This window comes from Planococcus citri, chromosome 1, assembly GCF_950023065.1.
Source record: "Planococcus citri chromosome 1, ihPlaCitr1.1, whole genome shotgun sequence".
NCBI classification, from domain to species: Eukaryota; Metazoa; Arthropoda; class Insecta; order Hemiptera; family Pseudococcidae; genus Planococcus; species Planococcus citri.
In genome coordinates, this window is record NC_088677.1 from 12,803,589 (window position 1) to 12,819,703 (window position 16,115).

At 35.0% G+C, this 16,115-nt stretch overlaps 2 protein-coding genes across 3 annotated transcripts; both read left to right on the forward strand.

Moving 5' to 3' along the window:
* The first annotated feature begins 18 nt into the window (after positions 1 to 18).
* Positions 19 to 10,598, forward strand: LOC135847695 (fatty acid synthase-like). 2 transcript variants are annotated; one of them, XM_065367362.1, is made up of 18 exons: positions 19 to 152; positions 226 to 530; positions 2,494 to 2,755; positions 2,889 to 2,997; positions 3,066 to 3,320; positions 3,442 to 3,621; positions 3,967 to 4,118; positions 4,196 to 4,363; positions 4,452 to 4,592; positions 4,667 to 4,819; positions 4,920 to 5,122; positions 5,200 to 5,439; positions 5,515 to 5,644; positions 5,816 to 5,995; positions 6,095 to 6,274; positions 9,808 to 10,006; positions 10,154 to 10,337; positions 10,439 to 10,598. In XM_065367362.1, the coding sequence occupies exons 1-18, from the start codon at positions 24 to 26 to the stop codon at positions 10,596 to 10,598; spliced, it is 3,330 nt and encodes a 1,109-aa protein (XP_065223434.1). In that variant the 5' UTR covers positions 19 to 23. The 2 variants fall into 2 exon arrangements, with proteins under 2 accessions (XP_065223434.1, XP_065223442.1); XM_065367370.1 differs by lacking the exons at positions 9,808 to 10,006; positions 10,439 to 10,598 and having other exon boundaries at positions 10,154 to 10,313.
* A 189-nt stretch (positions 10,599 to 10,787) lies between these two features.
* LOC135847720 (fatty acid synthase-like) lies at positions 10,788 to 13,377 on the forward strand. The gene is made up of 9 exons (XM_065367391.1): positions 10,788 to 10,921; positions 11,008 to 11,332; positions 11,422 to 11,571; positions 11,663 to 11,857; positions 11,941 to 12,093; positions 12,173 to 12,297; positions 12,412 to 12,684; positions 12,769 to 13,014; positions 13,110 to 13,377. The coding sequence occupies exons 2-9, from the start codon at positions 11,014 to 11,016 to the stop codon at positions 13,221 to 13,223; spliced, it is 1,575 nt and encodes a 524-aa protein (XP_065223463.1). The 5' UTR covers positions 10,788 to 10,921; positions 11,008 to 11,013; the 3' UTR covers positions 13,224 to 13,377.
* The last annotated feature ends 2,738 nt before the right edge of the window (positions 13,378 to 16,115 follow it).

Consider the following 16,115-nt stretch of genomic DNA (forward strand, 5'->3'; position numbering starts at 1 on the left):
CTTTATCAGGACCAACGGATATTATGCAGAACTTCATCGAGACATTGCAAGAAAAAAATATATTTGCACGCAAAGTGAATTCTGCAAACATTCCATCCCACAGTCGTTACATCGCTTCGCGGAAATTGCCACTTTTATCCTACCTCAATAAAGTAACTCTCCATCCTGAAAAATAACCAGTGAAATGCTACATAGGCTTAAGAACTTTTTTATCTTTCCCTTCAGGTTATTCCGGAGCCGAAAATTCGTTCAAAAAAATGGATATGCACATCTGTACTCGAGCACAATTGGGATAACGAAGAAGTCAAATATTGTTCTGCCGAATATCAATCGAATAATTTCGTAAATCCGGTATACTTTGAAGAAGGCTGCCGCCACATACCTGATAATGCGATAACTATTGAAATAGCACCTCATGGTCTCCTAAACGCCATTTTAAAGCGTTCTTTACCAGAAACTGTACACAATATTCCATTAACTCGGAAAAATAGTGAAAACAGCGTAGAATATCTACTAAGTGCCTTCGGACAGTAAGTATTCTATTTCCATTTGTTGAAATTTTGGGGAATTTCAAGTTTCAAAAATCTACTGGGGGCTCCAGTAATTTTCAAAAAGTTGCCGGAGTCTCCAAAAAACGACTTGAAATCCACCTGCAGTCGACTTCGTAGCATACTGAGATTAGTTTGCAGAGTAAATTTCGGCTTTCCAAATCCATTTTTGATGAAATTTTGTGGGAATTTCGAGTTTCAAAAATCTGCTGAAGGCTCCAGAACTGCTCAAAACGGTTTGTAACAGTTTCCAATCGATTTGGCATGTCGAAAATAAGGTAGATCCCAAATTTCAGCTTTCTTGATTAATGTGGTAAAATTTTGATTTTTCCCTCATTTTTGCCCTAAATTTAATTTTCAAAAATTCACCAAAAATCGCAAAATGCAATTTAGCACTTGAAATTTTGGCTTGTGATGAATTTTTTCATACTCTTTTAATCTATAGCTTTGTCAAATTCAAAAAATTTCGACCGAGTCCATATTGGAAAGCAAAATCTGTGATTTTGGCTGCCTCGCCAATCAACATGGTCGCCATATGGTTAACTAAGGCCAACTTTTTTTGGCAAGTTGTTATAAGGGGGATTGGAATTACTGATATAGAGGAATAGGGCTGACATCCCTCTATAAGGTGTTTAGGTTAAGAATTATTCCTTACGTGGGGAATACATGATTGCTTGGTCCAGACTAGCTCAAATTCGGACACTGGGTAACTCCAACCCTCCAAATACATCATACTAGAGAGTATAAAACAACAAATAAAACGAGTCATATTCGTAAGGTGTACGTAATATGTTTAATCGTCGTAATATACAGTATTTATAAAACAGAGTCTTTCGGCAATCACACACATATGTGTGTAATTCCGAGATTATGCATAATTAAGAATAGCGTGAACATATTAAATGGGAAGCATAACATATTCATGTTATTCACTGGGGTCAAAGCAATATTATTAAATCTACATAAATACATTAAATGAGAACATTGAAAATATTCGTGCAGACTTACTGAGATTTGCTAATTGCAACTCATTGCATTAAGTAGCGATATGCAATATTTACTGACACTGTCACTGTCACTGTCCAGCCGTCTCTCCGTTGCACTCCTAATACTTGAGGCATTCGACGACAATCAAGAGTTGTTCGCGTTATTTCATCAAAATGATAATTTAATTCAGCATCGTTTAGCAGAGATATTTAAATTACGTTAATGCGTTATTTGAATGATTTTTTAGAGTTATTTATTTAGTTTTCACGAGTTATTTATGAGTATTTTCACGAATTCACGAATTATTTATTGAGAGTTATTTAGATGATTTTACAATCAATACCGCGGATATCCAGAATAAAACCAATGATCGAACCAATAATAGATATTTTAAACAGCTATTGTCATGGTTAAATTTCCACGCTAGAAGTGGTACAGACAGATTAAAGAAAGACACAGGCAAGATGCCTGTGCGTTTGTGCATCTGATGTGCCAACGGATCGACACACCAATCGAGGTGACTTAACTCCAGAGAGCTCGAGATTCCGATGCTAAGTCAAGATCTTATTTTTCGCGATGTACCTGGTAGCTACCAGAAAACATCGCGTCTATTAGAAACGCCCACTTTACCACACTTCCAGTATAAGGGTTGTTCTTTTAGAAGAAGGAGAACAGCTCGCACTTTCTCCTCTCAGGGATGATTATCATCATTTCCCCTACTGTGATTATTACGAGAATAACTGCTAGGCAGTTGGGCCATACTTGTACCTTACAAAGTTTGCTTTAAAATGTTCCTTAGGATGTTCCCTTTAAGAAAAAAGTTGTTTTGGTGGATTGGTGGGGGGGGGGGGGTTGCAATTAAATTATTCCTGTTGTCATATGCCAGGCTATAAAAAATCTTGAATCAAAGTTCAAAATCGCGTAGTTTTACAAAATAATGAACTAAAAATAATCGTAGATTGTACGAAGCTGGTAGCGAGATGGAGCTGAGTCACCTTTATCCGGAAATCGAGTTTCCAGTAAGCAGATCAACTCCGATGATTTCTCCATTAATTAAGTGGAAATACGAAAAACAGCAAAACGCTTATAACATGAGTACCGCAAATACGAATCAATCATATGAGAGGCATTATACCGTTGATCCCAATAGTGAAGAATATAATTATCTTCGAGGTCACGTCATTGGAGATAGGAATTTGTTTCCTGGCAGTGGTTATTTGGTAAGGACGCAAACATGATTCCACTATAATAAGATTTGGGTTTCATATTCAATTTCAAGAAAATTTTCCCTCAAAAAATAACCATAAAAATGTATATTATGGAAACTGAGACACCTATTATGATTTTTTTCAGTGGATGGTCGCTGAAGCCATTTCTATGATAAAGAAAAAGCCACTGACGCGTTTTCCCATAATTTTTGAAAATATTCATTTTGAACAAGCGGTAACCATCCCAAGTAAAGGTATAGAAACGAACATTTCACTTCAAAATAAAACCAAATAAATTTACAACCTAATTCATAAATTTCAGGTAGTTTGTATTTTCACATCGTTATTCAAGATCACAACAATCAATTTGAAGTGAAATACGACGAAGCTGTAGTAGCACAAGGAAAAGTTCGAATTTTGGAAAATACTTATAAAGATGTGACCAACATAGAACCATTTAAAAATGAAATATCCAATTCAGATATTTTACCATTGAATATCGACGATTTTTACAAAGAACTGCGATTAAGAGGTTACCAATACGATGGATTATTTAAAAACGTTCAATATGTCAACGGTAATCGTAATGTTTAAACTTCACATTTGCTTGGTTTCAGTTTTCTACTGGTTTAGGATTTAGTTAAGAACTCGTAAGTCTTAGTTTTATCCGCATAATTCGACTACATTTTTTTCAAAAGGTACATATGGAGAATTATCCTGGAGCAAGAATTTCGTAACTTTTATCGATACGATGTTGCAAATCACCGTAATGCACGTGGACACTAGAGTAACTCTTGTTCCTACATTCATACGCAAAGTTGTGGTAGACTTTCAGAAACATTTTGAAATCCTAGAATCCTTGGATAAAGAAAATCCTAGTTAGTATTTTATATTTTTGTTTTTGTGATCCATATTTTTAAGATGTCGGATTATAAAGTAGGTAAGTAGTATTGATATGTGATTTCAATTCAACTATAACAAAGAAGGTACCTCAATTGGCAGAAAAATTTTTGAACCGGAAAATATTAAATCAAAAGAAATGTCCAAATTTGACATCCAAAGATCCACAAAAAAAAAAATCGAAAAATGCACCCTAACAGCTAATATTCTGACTAGTGAAGTCTTTTTGCATGTTCTTCCAATTTAGCTTTTGTCTAGTTGAAAAATTTTTCTGCTGGTGTGGATACCTCCCTTGTACCTTCGTAAATATACCTATCCCATAGAATTTCCTGTTCTTTACCACTCCTATCACAATTCATTGAGTGCCGGAGGGATTCAGATGAGCGGATGGAGATGTGCTGAGATTAGTCGTCAGAGAAAACGAGCAGATCAAATACTCCAAAGATATTACTTTGTTCCAAATATCAGCAATGAAGTAAGCAAACGCGATTTTCACCAAGAGTAACGCTCTGGTTATTTGAAGAGAAATTCACAAAACAATAATTCTATCAGAAAATGGATTTGAATACAGCAGTTGACATTTGCACTGAAATCGGTACACAGAATACTCTAATTATCAACGCCATCACCTACGAATTAATTGATCAAGATTACAGTCGAACTGGGCCTTCCATATCAGTAGCAGTTTTACAAGCTTTGCATGATAGACCAGCATACAGGGTATAACACTTTGAGACTCATTACTTTGATCAATCACCTGACCAACGCAGCACCTACTAATCAATAACCAAACCACTCAATTATTTAGGCAGACGTTAACATTTTAACCAATTCAATAAAACCAGAGGAAACAGAGGCATCCAGCGAAATAACAGTATCAAATGGAAAATTACCAAACAACAAAACTGTTTTAATGGTGATTTTGTCACACATACAAAACAAAATCGAGGTTTGTAAAAAATTTTAGCACATGACAATAATCATCTAAGACTAACCTTCTTGATCAAATGCAATTGATTTTAGAGCATCGAATCAATTTTGGAAGCACTGAGAGATGATGGCTTTATCCTCACAAGAGAACCAGTCGCTGAAAATGTTCCATTTGAAAAATTGGGCTTTAATGTCTGCTTTAGTCGAATTATTAACGATACTGAGAAAATTATGCTCCTTAATAAAGTAAGCTCTCCGAAATAGAATTATGTATCAAGACAGTCCGACTCGACTACGACTCTTTGATCCAATAAACTACAATTAATATAAACCCTTCATTGCACAGTTGACAAAAACCAAACCAATCAAACAAACAATCCAAATAAAATATGGTTCGTATTCTTGGGTACCTGAAGTCCAAACTGCTATTTCAAATCTCGATTCCGAGAAAGATGAAAAATTGATATTGTACGCGGAAAAACAACCAAATAACGGCATACTGGGCTTTTTCAACTGTTTGAGGAAGGAAGACAAAGGAAAACATATCAGGTACGATCTGATACATATATATTCTCATTAATATGCTCATTTGGAGTCAATTTATACCAACAAACGTCATTTTCAAGGTGTTTTTTCATCATGGATGACAATGCGCCTTCTTTCTCCCTGGATGATCCATTTTATAAATCTCAATATGATAAAGATCTCTCTTATAATGTATATAAGGATGGAAAATGGGGCGGTTACTGGCATTCATCGCTCAACGCATTGGCTGATGTAGAATCCAGTCATGCATTCTGTACGTTGGAAGAACGTGGCAATCTTTCCTCTTTCAAATGGATTGAAGGCTCGTTGGATCCTTTAACGTAATCTCTCAAATCCGCCGCTCATATTACTTACAATTTCCCAAAAGTTCATGTCTTTTGAAAAACTGATTTCAGATATGAAGGAATTTGCGATGAAAAATTTCTCGTTTATGTTTATTACTGTGGAATCAATTTCAAAGACGTTATGCTATCAACTGGAAGAATTTCTCCAATAGACTTATTGTCTTATAGTCGTCTTTCAGAGGTCAGTTACTATAGAAAACATCTTGTGGCGAGGCGGAGGCATAGGCAGAAGGCATTCCTCTCATTCCCTAACATTTTATCATAAGTTGAATTGAATCTACCCTATATTAACTTAACGATTTCTAGTCACTGTACCACAATCTCATAATTATAATGATCAAAATCATTCAAGGGTTACATAGGAGGCGAATTTTCTGGTAAAGATAAAGATGGAAGAAGATTGATGGGAATTTTGCATGTGCAAGGCAAGGGAATTTCTACAATGGTCGAAGCGTCGCCACTCATTACATGGAATGTACCAGACAGTATGACATTAGAAGAAGCAGCTAGTGTTCCTATTGTATATTCTACAGTTAGTTTAAAATTGACTTATCAATTTACAATCTCAGATTTTGATATAGGTAGGACATAGGAATGATTTCAATGAGTCGAATTATGACATTATTTACAGGTCATATTTGCCTTCTTTGTCAAAATGACACTGAAAGAAGGACTTTCAGTCCTCATACATTCTGGTAGCGGTGGAGTTGGCCAAGCAGCCATAAATATTTGCCTGCATTACAAATGTAATATTTTCACAACTGTTGGAACTGCAGAAAAAAGGGAATTCATTAGAAAAGCATTTCCTCAAGTAAGTTTTCTATAACTAACCCCTTATGGTTCAAAATAACTGATACAGGGCGCCCACACAGGAAAAAAATTATGGGTATAATTTTTACTATTTCGCATGGTAACCGGATCCCATTCAAAAATACATATAGTGATTTTCACTATGAGATTAGTAAATTTTACTATGAGAGTAATAAATAACCAATTCTAGGTAAAATGTATTTTTTGGCTGTGTAAAAATCACTATTACTTTTGAATGGGATCCAGTTACTGTGCTGAAATAGTAATTTTTATTTAAAAGAATTTTCCATGCAGAAGTATTGTGAACCCCAAAGAAAGTTTTTTATTAAAAATATAGGTTGGTAACATGAAATAGATGCATATCATTGGTGAAATATTATCACCTTAATCTAACAACCAATCGTGTGTTTGGTGTGCTATCATTATTATCGTTCAGTGTGATCAACCAAAACTGGCAAAACATTTAGCAGAAAACTTTTTTTAGGAGTTCACAATATTTCTGGGCACCCTGTACTTAACATGAGTCACTAGGGTGAACCTATATGGTGAGATTTTTTTCTTCGTTTTTTTCCACTCCCGCCTCCTAAAGTTGTTACCAGGGGTGAGAAAATCACATCATCAGATTTTCAACCCCCTCGGTGAAAAACAATAATTATCAGACAAAATTCACATGTGCTTGGTTAATCTGGAGAAGGTGTTCAATCGTAGTATGAAGAAAGAAGTTGTACAAAATCTTGAGGAAAATCAAAGCGAATGAAGAAATAGTACACTTGATCCGGAAACATGTGATGTTGTGTGGAGGTAGATTCTGCACGTTCGTGCATATGCAATAAACCTCGTACATAAGCTCATCAAATGAGCTTCACCTAGCTTCATTGAGCTTCGTGAGTACCTGGCGATTTACCGCCTCAGTACCTACTTTTCGGTTACAAACAAATAGGACAAACATTTATCTTAATGATAGCTGTCTTACGAAATAAGAATTCCTTCAGTTATTATATTTTGTATCGTTTATTTATCGATTACAATATAATAACTTACTCAAGCTAATTATTATACTGGCCTGTACAGTATTACGGAAGAGATGGCATTTCATGCCTTAGAAAGTGCAGAGCACATCACCACGGGGAACGGGAACAATAAACGGATGTGGGAAGGTCCATCTACGTTACTCTTTAAGAAGAGATTTTAGATAAGGATGAACTTGAAGTTTTACGTAATAACCAAGCACCCGAGTCCATTTGACTTCTCCATCAGCATAACAGGAACACAGCACATATTACGGAATAGATCACTTGATCGCAAGCTTCACCAGTTCATATTTCGTATATGACTGGACTTATGCTACTAATTTATCCGATTAGATTTACGCAAACAGCATGATGTAGGTATAAGCCTACATCATCTCGGGAACACTGATAACCGATGTTAGGCATCGGGAGTCGCCAAATGACTGGCGTTTAGCTCGTTGCTCTCACAACTCGTTGGTCATGAGAGAACTAACTCACCAGATGGCGCTTTTACGTAATTAATCCGCCAGATCGCGTATTTATGGAACTAAAATGCGTTGCAGCTGAATGCAGAACAATTTTCTGTCACACCAGTGACAGAAAATACTGCAATTCCTATCGTTACAGTTGGAAGCAAAGAAGATAGGAAGAGGTGTAAGAGGGATGCCCAATGTTGTGTAGCCTGTTCAACATCTACTTCAACGACATGATTAAAGAATGGTTGAAAACCAAGCCAAAAAGGCTAGACATCAATGACACCAATGCCAATACCCTACTATTCCCTGATGATCAGGTGGCCTTTGCTGACAATAAAGATGACTTACAGAGAGTTATGTACAACCTTCAGAAAGTAGCAGATAAAGACATATTATGGAATGAGAATCTCATTGTCAAAAAAAAGGTGATGGCCTTTGAGGGAAAACAGCCAATACACAGTAAAATTGTTGTAACTGGACTGCCAGTAGTAAAGTCAGAAGCTTTAAATATCTCTAATGCAAGATATTTTATGAAGATGAGGTTGACGCACAACTTAAGATCAACAAATTCCTGAGAGTAGGCGGGGTAATAAACCAAGCCATCCCTCTAAGAACAGTCAGAGCTGAAACGCAAATAAGAATTTACAATACACTGGCAAGACCAATGCTGCTGTATGGAAGAGAAACATGGACAATGAGAAAGGATATAAAAAGCAGAGTAACTGCAGCGGAAATGAGATTCATGCGGGCCACAGCAGGATATACAAGACACATGACACAATAGGAAAAGGAATGAAGACATTCTGAAGGAGCTAGAAGCAGAGCCAATCATTGGAGATTACAGAAAGAAATGGTGAGGCATCACTTTTTCTGCAAATATGGAGAAAATAAGAAATAAGGAATCGTTTTCTCACACGAGATGATAACTTTGAGGGGTTGAAGGTGGAAAATTCCAACTTTGCAAAATAAAGAAGGTACACCCTGATGAGTCACTCACTACAGGGCCAATTCGACAAAATTTTGAAGCATTAATTCATCCTCCTTTCAAACACCTTCACGTCCTTCACCTTACCCTTAGCATAATTCTCTTTTATAGAGGAGAAGGTACAAATATGGACCCCCTCTAGCTTTTTGGCTTTAAAGGGTAGAAAAAATTATCATATTTTTTTTTCAAATATAGGTACCATTCGAAAGGCTAAAGACTCTAGTATATTGTGTAAAAAAATTTGTTTTTTTTTGTTGAAAACTCACGGAGAAATTTGAAATTTAGAAAAGTGACATAAAATGGTACAAATATGGACCCCCTCAAAAAATGTATAAAAATTTCAGAAAATTGAACAAAAAATTATTTAAAGATGTTTTTCGATGCTTTGGACTTGTCTTGTTTATTAATAACACTTTTCTCGGTATTCTAAAAACCATTGAATCAAAATTTGATGAAAAAAAAATTTAGGGGTCCATATTTATACCCATGTAAAAATTGACCAAATTTATGAAAAATAAAAATCATGGTTCCATTTTCGACACTTTGGACTTGTCTTCTTTGTTAATAACACTTTTCTCGACATTCTAAAAAATATTGAATCAGAATTAGGTAAAAAAATTTAGGGGTTCATATTTATACCCATGCAAAAAATCGGCGCAGTTTATGAAAAATGAAAAAAATCATGAAAATCAGTTGGAGTACAGACAATTATGAAAGTATATTTTGAAAGTACACATTATTGTAAGTGTAAGCTACTATAATTTTTTTTCCAAACTTTATTTGAAGTTGGTGAATTACCGAATGAAAAACTTGTAAAATTTTCCATTGTCAAGAAAATAATGCGTAAAAAAAAACAAATGCTGATGAGAGACACCCAAGTTTGCATGGATCCGAAATAAGTACATGGATCATCGATACTACACTACTAGTATAATTTTTAGTACCCAGCATGACCATAGCGCTAGTGGTTGTACACTAAACCATGGGGGGGGGTCCATATTTGTACCCGGGTCCATAATTGTACCTTCTCCTCTATGTAATTATAAGTTATCAAAATGACTAGATTCCAGAAACTCATATCGGCAATACCAGGGACCTGTCATTTGAAAGCATGATAATGAAACAAACAAAAGGTAGAGGAGTCGATGTAGTCTTGAATAGCTTAGCTGAAGAAAAGCTTCGAGCTTCAGTACGCTGTGTCGCAAAAGGTGGACACTTCTTGGAAGTGGGAAAATTTGACATGGTTAAAAATAATCCATTAGGTAATTAATGAGTAGGCATATTTTGGAATCAGTTACCTATACCCAAATTTGATGAATGTCAGGTGTTTGATGGGATACCTTATCCAACAGTTTGGTCATTTTTCCTTTCCCTTGCTAATTAATTCACTAAATTTTTATTTACTTTAGAATTGGGACATTTCTTGAACGATATCACATTCTCCAGCGTGCAATTAGATGTTCTACAATTAAACCTCAAAGATCCAATAGTATTTGATATATTCGAAAAAATGCAAAAAATGCTCCTGCAGGGAATTATAAAACCTATTTACAGAACAATTTTTAAAAATGATGAAGTGGAATCGGCTTTTAGGTAAAAAATAGCTGTTACTTAAATGCTTGACTATGGTTGTCTAAAATAAATAATGATATTTCACAACACCACTACTTTAAAAAAAAATACAATTAATCCAGATTTATGGCATCTGGAAAACATATTGGAAAGCTGATCATCAAAATTCGAGATGAAGAAGAAAATATCAAATCAATACCAACACCGATACACATGAAAGCGAAACCAAGAATATCTTGTCAAGAAAATAAATCGTACATAATTTTAGGAAAGCACTTATAGTTTTGGATTTTAAATAAGATAACTAAGTATGTAATAATGAAGTTTACAAGTGATTATTGCATGTTCTTCTTACAGGGGGATTGGGAGGATTTGGGTTAGAACTGACAGACTGGCTAATAATAAGAGGAGCTCGTAACATCATACTAAGCTCACGAACCGGTATCAAAAATGGCTACCAATCATACAGAATAAATTTATGGCGTTCTTACGGAGCTCGTATTATTATCTCCACTGCTGATATCTCCAAAGAATCAGGCATCGAGAATTTAATTCAAACCGCAAATTATTTAGGTCCAGTGGCTGGAATATTTAACCTCGCAGTGGTAACGAAAGCAAAATCAATTCAGGGCAAACACTATCCCAATGCCAACCAAAAAAAAAAAACACCTAACGTTCCTCTCATTTATAGACTTATATGGACGATCCATTTTTAAAACAAACCGAAGAAAAATTCAACATCGTTGGTGATTCAAAAGCAGTTGCAACTTGGCATCTTGACCAACTGAGCAGAAAAATGTGCCCAAATTTGGAATATTTCGTGGTATTTTCCAGCATAACTTGCGCTTATGGAAATATAGAACAAACCAACTACGGTTTTGCCAATTCTGTTATGGAAAGAATTTGTGAAAAGAGACATTCGGATGGTTTGCCAGCGTTAGCTATACAATGGGGGCCTGTAGGCGGAGTTGGTGTACTTTCTGATGTATTTGAGAGTAACCCGTCCGCTGTTGTTGGTAATTTTAAGTGCTATTTTCGCCAGTTTTAAATGCAAATAAGTATTGATAGTAATTTCCGCAATTTTTTTCCTTGACAAATGTTTCAGGAGGATGTGGTTTTCAAGAGATCAAATCCTGTTTGGAAACACTAGACTGCTTAATGAAACACTATTATTGTGTGGTTAGCAGCATAATTGTAGGTGAAAAACAAACAACTGCAGATTCTGACATTGTAACTAAAATATCCAATGCAATGGGTAAAAATTATGGCAGATAAATGAAATTCGGTTCGAATAATAGACCTACACAAAATCTCACTAATTTCGTTGTCATTTCATTTTTGAATAGGTATTAAGGATCTTGAGGCTATATGTTTAACGTGGACTTTACCAGAACTAGGAATGGATTCGATTTTAGCACTGGAAATAAAACAAATTCTTGAAACAGAGTTCAATACTTTCTTTACAACAGAAGAACTACAATCCATGAGCTTTGCAAAATTGATTCGTTTGAAAGAAAATAAACACAGCACTTCAGTTCCAGGTAATGTCAATGCATGGGAATTATCAAACAAATGTGTAAGTAAATCGAGCTTTAAAAACCCCGAAAATTTTGATTTTATGCAGTAATTCACGAACAATCATTACAATTGCATCATCTTAATAATGAAGAAGTGTGGGTTCAGCCGATTTTGCAAATACCATTTATCGACGGTAAAATTCAAGAGCCAACTTTAGTTGATGAAAAACCTACTGTTTTTGTATTCCCTGGAATAGAAGGTCAGTTGGTAATAAGTAATAGGTACCTATTCAACTCATTTGACGTAAAAATGAATAAATTAAATGACCACAATTGCAGGGTTAGCTCTAGCTATGGAATCACTAGCTAAAAATTTACATTTCCAAGTACTATGTTTCCAATATTATTTTGATACTGACAAAAGACAAAATGTTATTCAATCTATGTGTGAATGGTTTTCATCTGTAAGTAGCACTTTTAAAAATAAATATTATATTTTGTAACGGCGCAATTAAAAATTTACATTTCAAACTTCACAAAAGTTGTGCATACCTATAAAAAATAAATCAAACTTTCAGTTCATTTTGAAAAAACTTCGTCCCGAACAAGAGTTTCATTTCATCGGCTACAGTTTGGGTGCATTGATCGCCATAGAAACAGCCAAAATATTAGAAAATCGAGGAAGGAAAGGACATATTTGGCTAATCGATGGTTCTCCTAAGGTGATCAAAATGCAAGTTCTGAACAGAGATAAAATAGAAGAAAATATCCCCTTAGAAGATGATGAAATACAGAATCGAATTTGCTTCGTATTCTTACAAACATTCTTACCAAAACTACCTAAAGAAAAGGTAAATGTTAAATTTTGTGAATTTATTTTCTCAACACTGCAAATTGAAAATATAATTCTAGATGGATTTCTTTTTTCATTATAGTATTCCAAAAATATAGAAAAATCTGTTGACTGGGAATTCAAAAAGAAAATAACTTCGTCGATGTTTTCAAGCATGATAGAAAATGAAAATCTTATGCATCGATTTTTAGACAAGCTATTTAATATAGTAAAAGCGGTACATAATTATGAAATATCTCCTGTTTCCTTGAATTCATCCTGCGTTTTGATAAGATGCGTCAAAAATGTAAACGGTTTACCTTTGAACGAATCGTTTAGCTTGGCAGAGGCAAGTTATCTAGCACTATACACAATTAATTGAACATTTTAACTACCTATTTCATAACGGCAATAGTTTCTGTTTTCATTTTTTCTTTCTTTTAGCACTTTATAAATCCAATAGAGGTTTATAAAATTGATGAAGTAGAACATTCTTCAATTCCATCACATCCAAAGACGGCTGAAATTATTATGAAATCTCTGGTATGGAAAAGCTAAACTACTGCTAGACACTCCTGCCTAAATTTTGTACTTACGCAGTATTTTTACCACACCTATGCTTCCTTTAAAAAGTGGTGATTGAATGTTTTGTTTTAAATGAAATGTAAATTTAATAAATACAACAATAAAAGTGATGATGCAAAGAAATAAACATTCGATTTCTCTACTCGAAAATTGTTGGGCAGAGGGGAAAAGAGAGGTTCCCATCATCAGGTACTATTACACTACACCTTCCTCTTCAAGATACGCTATGTCGCGACTCCATGACACGCTTGCTTCGCACACTGACGGGGATAATATGAGGTGAAGTGGGTTGAAATTCATAATTTTGAGTTGTTTTACTTTTGAGCTCAAATTAGGCCCCTGGGAGAGGTGCTGAAATTCGAAATTTTTAAGAAAATTATTCTGACCAGAAATGAACAACTTTGAAAAAAAAAAATTACGATTTTTAATTACTTTCCTCGCCCTGCTCGGGAAATAAACCTCAAAAATCGTAAAAAATCACTTTTGTGGATGAGGGTAGCATAAAATTGGACTTCATATTCGTGTTCAAGGTGTTCGAGTCATATGAAAATGACACCAACACTATGAAAATAGATCAACTTTCAAAATTGTAAAAATTGAGGCGGGGGCATGCAGAGGCACTGGAGGGGTGTGGATGAGGGTAATACAAGATTGAACGTCATATTCGTGTTCGGGGAGTTCGATTCATATGGAAACTACACTTCGTTCATCAAAAACAATAATTTACGCCAGAATCCATTTTTACCCCCTCTGTAAGTTTTTTCAATTTTTAACCACGGCCCACCTCGGGGAGAGGGGCGGTAAATGGTAGGTTTTTTGAGCTGAACCGCCGCCGCCGAAGCAGGGGATGTTTAAAAAGCTACCTGCTCGATACAGTATGTGGTACGTATAGGAATGTAGAGGTACGTGTGTATGGGTATGGGTATTAGGGTTGATGTGGCTCACCACACATGTACCTGTAGTGTGTGCCTTACTTATATGTACTTGTTGTGTTCACTTTTTCTTTGTATAGTGGAGAAGTTTTTGAGCTACGAGTAGAGAGAAAAGTAGATACACACGTTAAGCTAATGTTTTCCAAGTACCTAACTTTCAACTCAAAGTAATGAAGGTAAAACACGAATTTGATCAAAATCCTTCAACTTTTTTTCACAATCCATCCTTTCCCATAGCATGTTTAGTATAGGTAAGTGAATGTCCAGTGGTATTTGCATAATGAGAAATTCTTCAATCACTGTTTTTTTGCCTCATCGTCTTTAAATTTTGATGAACTGTTGAGTATGAACTTGAGTAGAAATTCGATGAGCTATAGACGATCGCGAACTTTATTTTGACACGCGCCGTTCAGTTTCGAAATCAAATTTCTGATTATAATGATGATGACGATTGATGAATACTTACTTGAAGTCTTGAATTATTGGGAATCTGATTCCTGTGATAATACTTAGTTCTATGGATTTGACGTCCATAGTCGTAACAGCTTTGCGTTGCCAGTCAACGCAGTATCTATACTTTACTTACTAATCCATGGCTTATAGAGTCTCCTATGCATATTACGTGTGCGCGAACCAGCATTTTGAAATTAAAGTGAAGTGAATTTTAGCCAGCCAACTTGATTTGGTGGAATTTTGTGGAAATTTCAATGTTAAGAAATTCGTTGAAGGCTGCAGAACTGCTCAAAATGGTTCTTTTCTGTTTTCAATCGAATATAAGAGAGAAAAAAATGTAGAGAACGTACCGAATATCAGGTTTCTATGTTAATTTGATAACATTTTAATTTTGTCCCATTTTCGGTTGAAATTTTTATTTTCAAACACATGCCAAAAATTGTAAAATACACTTGAGCACCCGTAGGCCGTATTGATGGCTGGTGATGTACATGCTTGTTAATTTGAATGGGATTGCAGTGCTAAATAACTTACTCCATCTTATGATGGGATTACCTGCTTTTTCTGTTAGAATTTAAATTTGCAGGATGTTATTTTGTACTGATGTTTGCAGAATATTTATCCTATACTCGGGTATGGCTCCTACAAGTTCAAAGTTTTGGTGCCATTTGGGATAGGTGCCATACTTCTTGCTTGCCAAATCTACAGTGAAAAAAAATTTGGCGCATATTGAAATCGAAGCTTAAGAACTCATTTTGCTAGTTTAAAAGGTCGATTGAGAATAGCGTACTTTTTGAATTAAAAAAAAAAAATCATTTTACCCCAGTTGAAGTTGCAGAGTATGTAGGTACTAGGTACATACTTTTTCAAAAGGTTTACCTTTTGATGCTGTCTTCACTTTTTTTTTTCATACAGCGTTTTTTTCAAAATTTACCTATAAGTGAACCATGATCATTTGATGGATAATCGTCAATTTTTTCCTCAATTTTGAATTGTACATATTTTGGGTACTTGATGATTTGAATCCGGTTTTGAGCAATTTCCAATTCGGCTCAATCGTATCATTACCAATTAGTAACCACTTGCAGTCATACTCGTATAACTTCGCTCGTAATAATAATAATACAATTATCATCTTATATTTTGTATCAGGAAACGATTGAAAACTGTCATAAAACACGTTGGCTTAATATAGACTTGTTTGAAGAAACAGTGCATTGCATCTTGAAAGGATGAAGTTGAGAAATAGGGAGAAGAATTAACACATTTTTCTTTTCTTTTTCCATTTACAAATTGTTTCGTAAAGATCATGGAAATCGGAAAAATTGATCTGAAGAACTGAGCAGCCCTGAACTTCCGAATCGATTGAAAACCGTTTCGAACCACTTTGAGCAGCTCTGAAGCCTCCAACAGATTTTCATCTAGGAATTTATTTTGAATGTATAAATTTGCATAAAAAGTTTACCCCAAGAGTTATTAG

Bases quoted from the DNA above. Each gene is read 5' to 3' on its own strand.
- LOC135847695 (XM_065367362.1), top strand. From the start codon at position 24: ATGCAGAACTTCATCGAGACATTGCAAGAAAAAAATATATTTGCACGC. The intron at 531-2,493 runs GTAAGTATTCTA...AAATAATCGTAG, and splicing joins CTACTAAGTGCCTTCGGACA to ATTGTACGAAGCTGGTAGCG. The intron at 5,123-5,199 runs GTACGATCTGAT...GTCATTTTCAAG, and splicing joins GACAAAGGAAAACATATCAG to GTGTTTTTTCATCATGGATG.
- LOC135847720 (XM_065367391.1), top strand. From the start codon at position 11,014: ATGGACGATCCATTTTTAAAACAAACCGAAGAAAAATTCAACATCGTT. The intron at 12,094-12,172 runs GTCAGTTGGTAA...CCACAATTGCAG, and splicing joins TGTATTCCCTGGAATAGAAG to GGTTAGCTCTAGCTATGGAA. The intron at 12,298-12,411 runs GTAAGTAGCACT...TCAAACTTTCAG, and splicing joins TGTGTGAATGGTTTTCATCT to TTCATTTTGAAAAAACTTCG.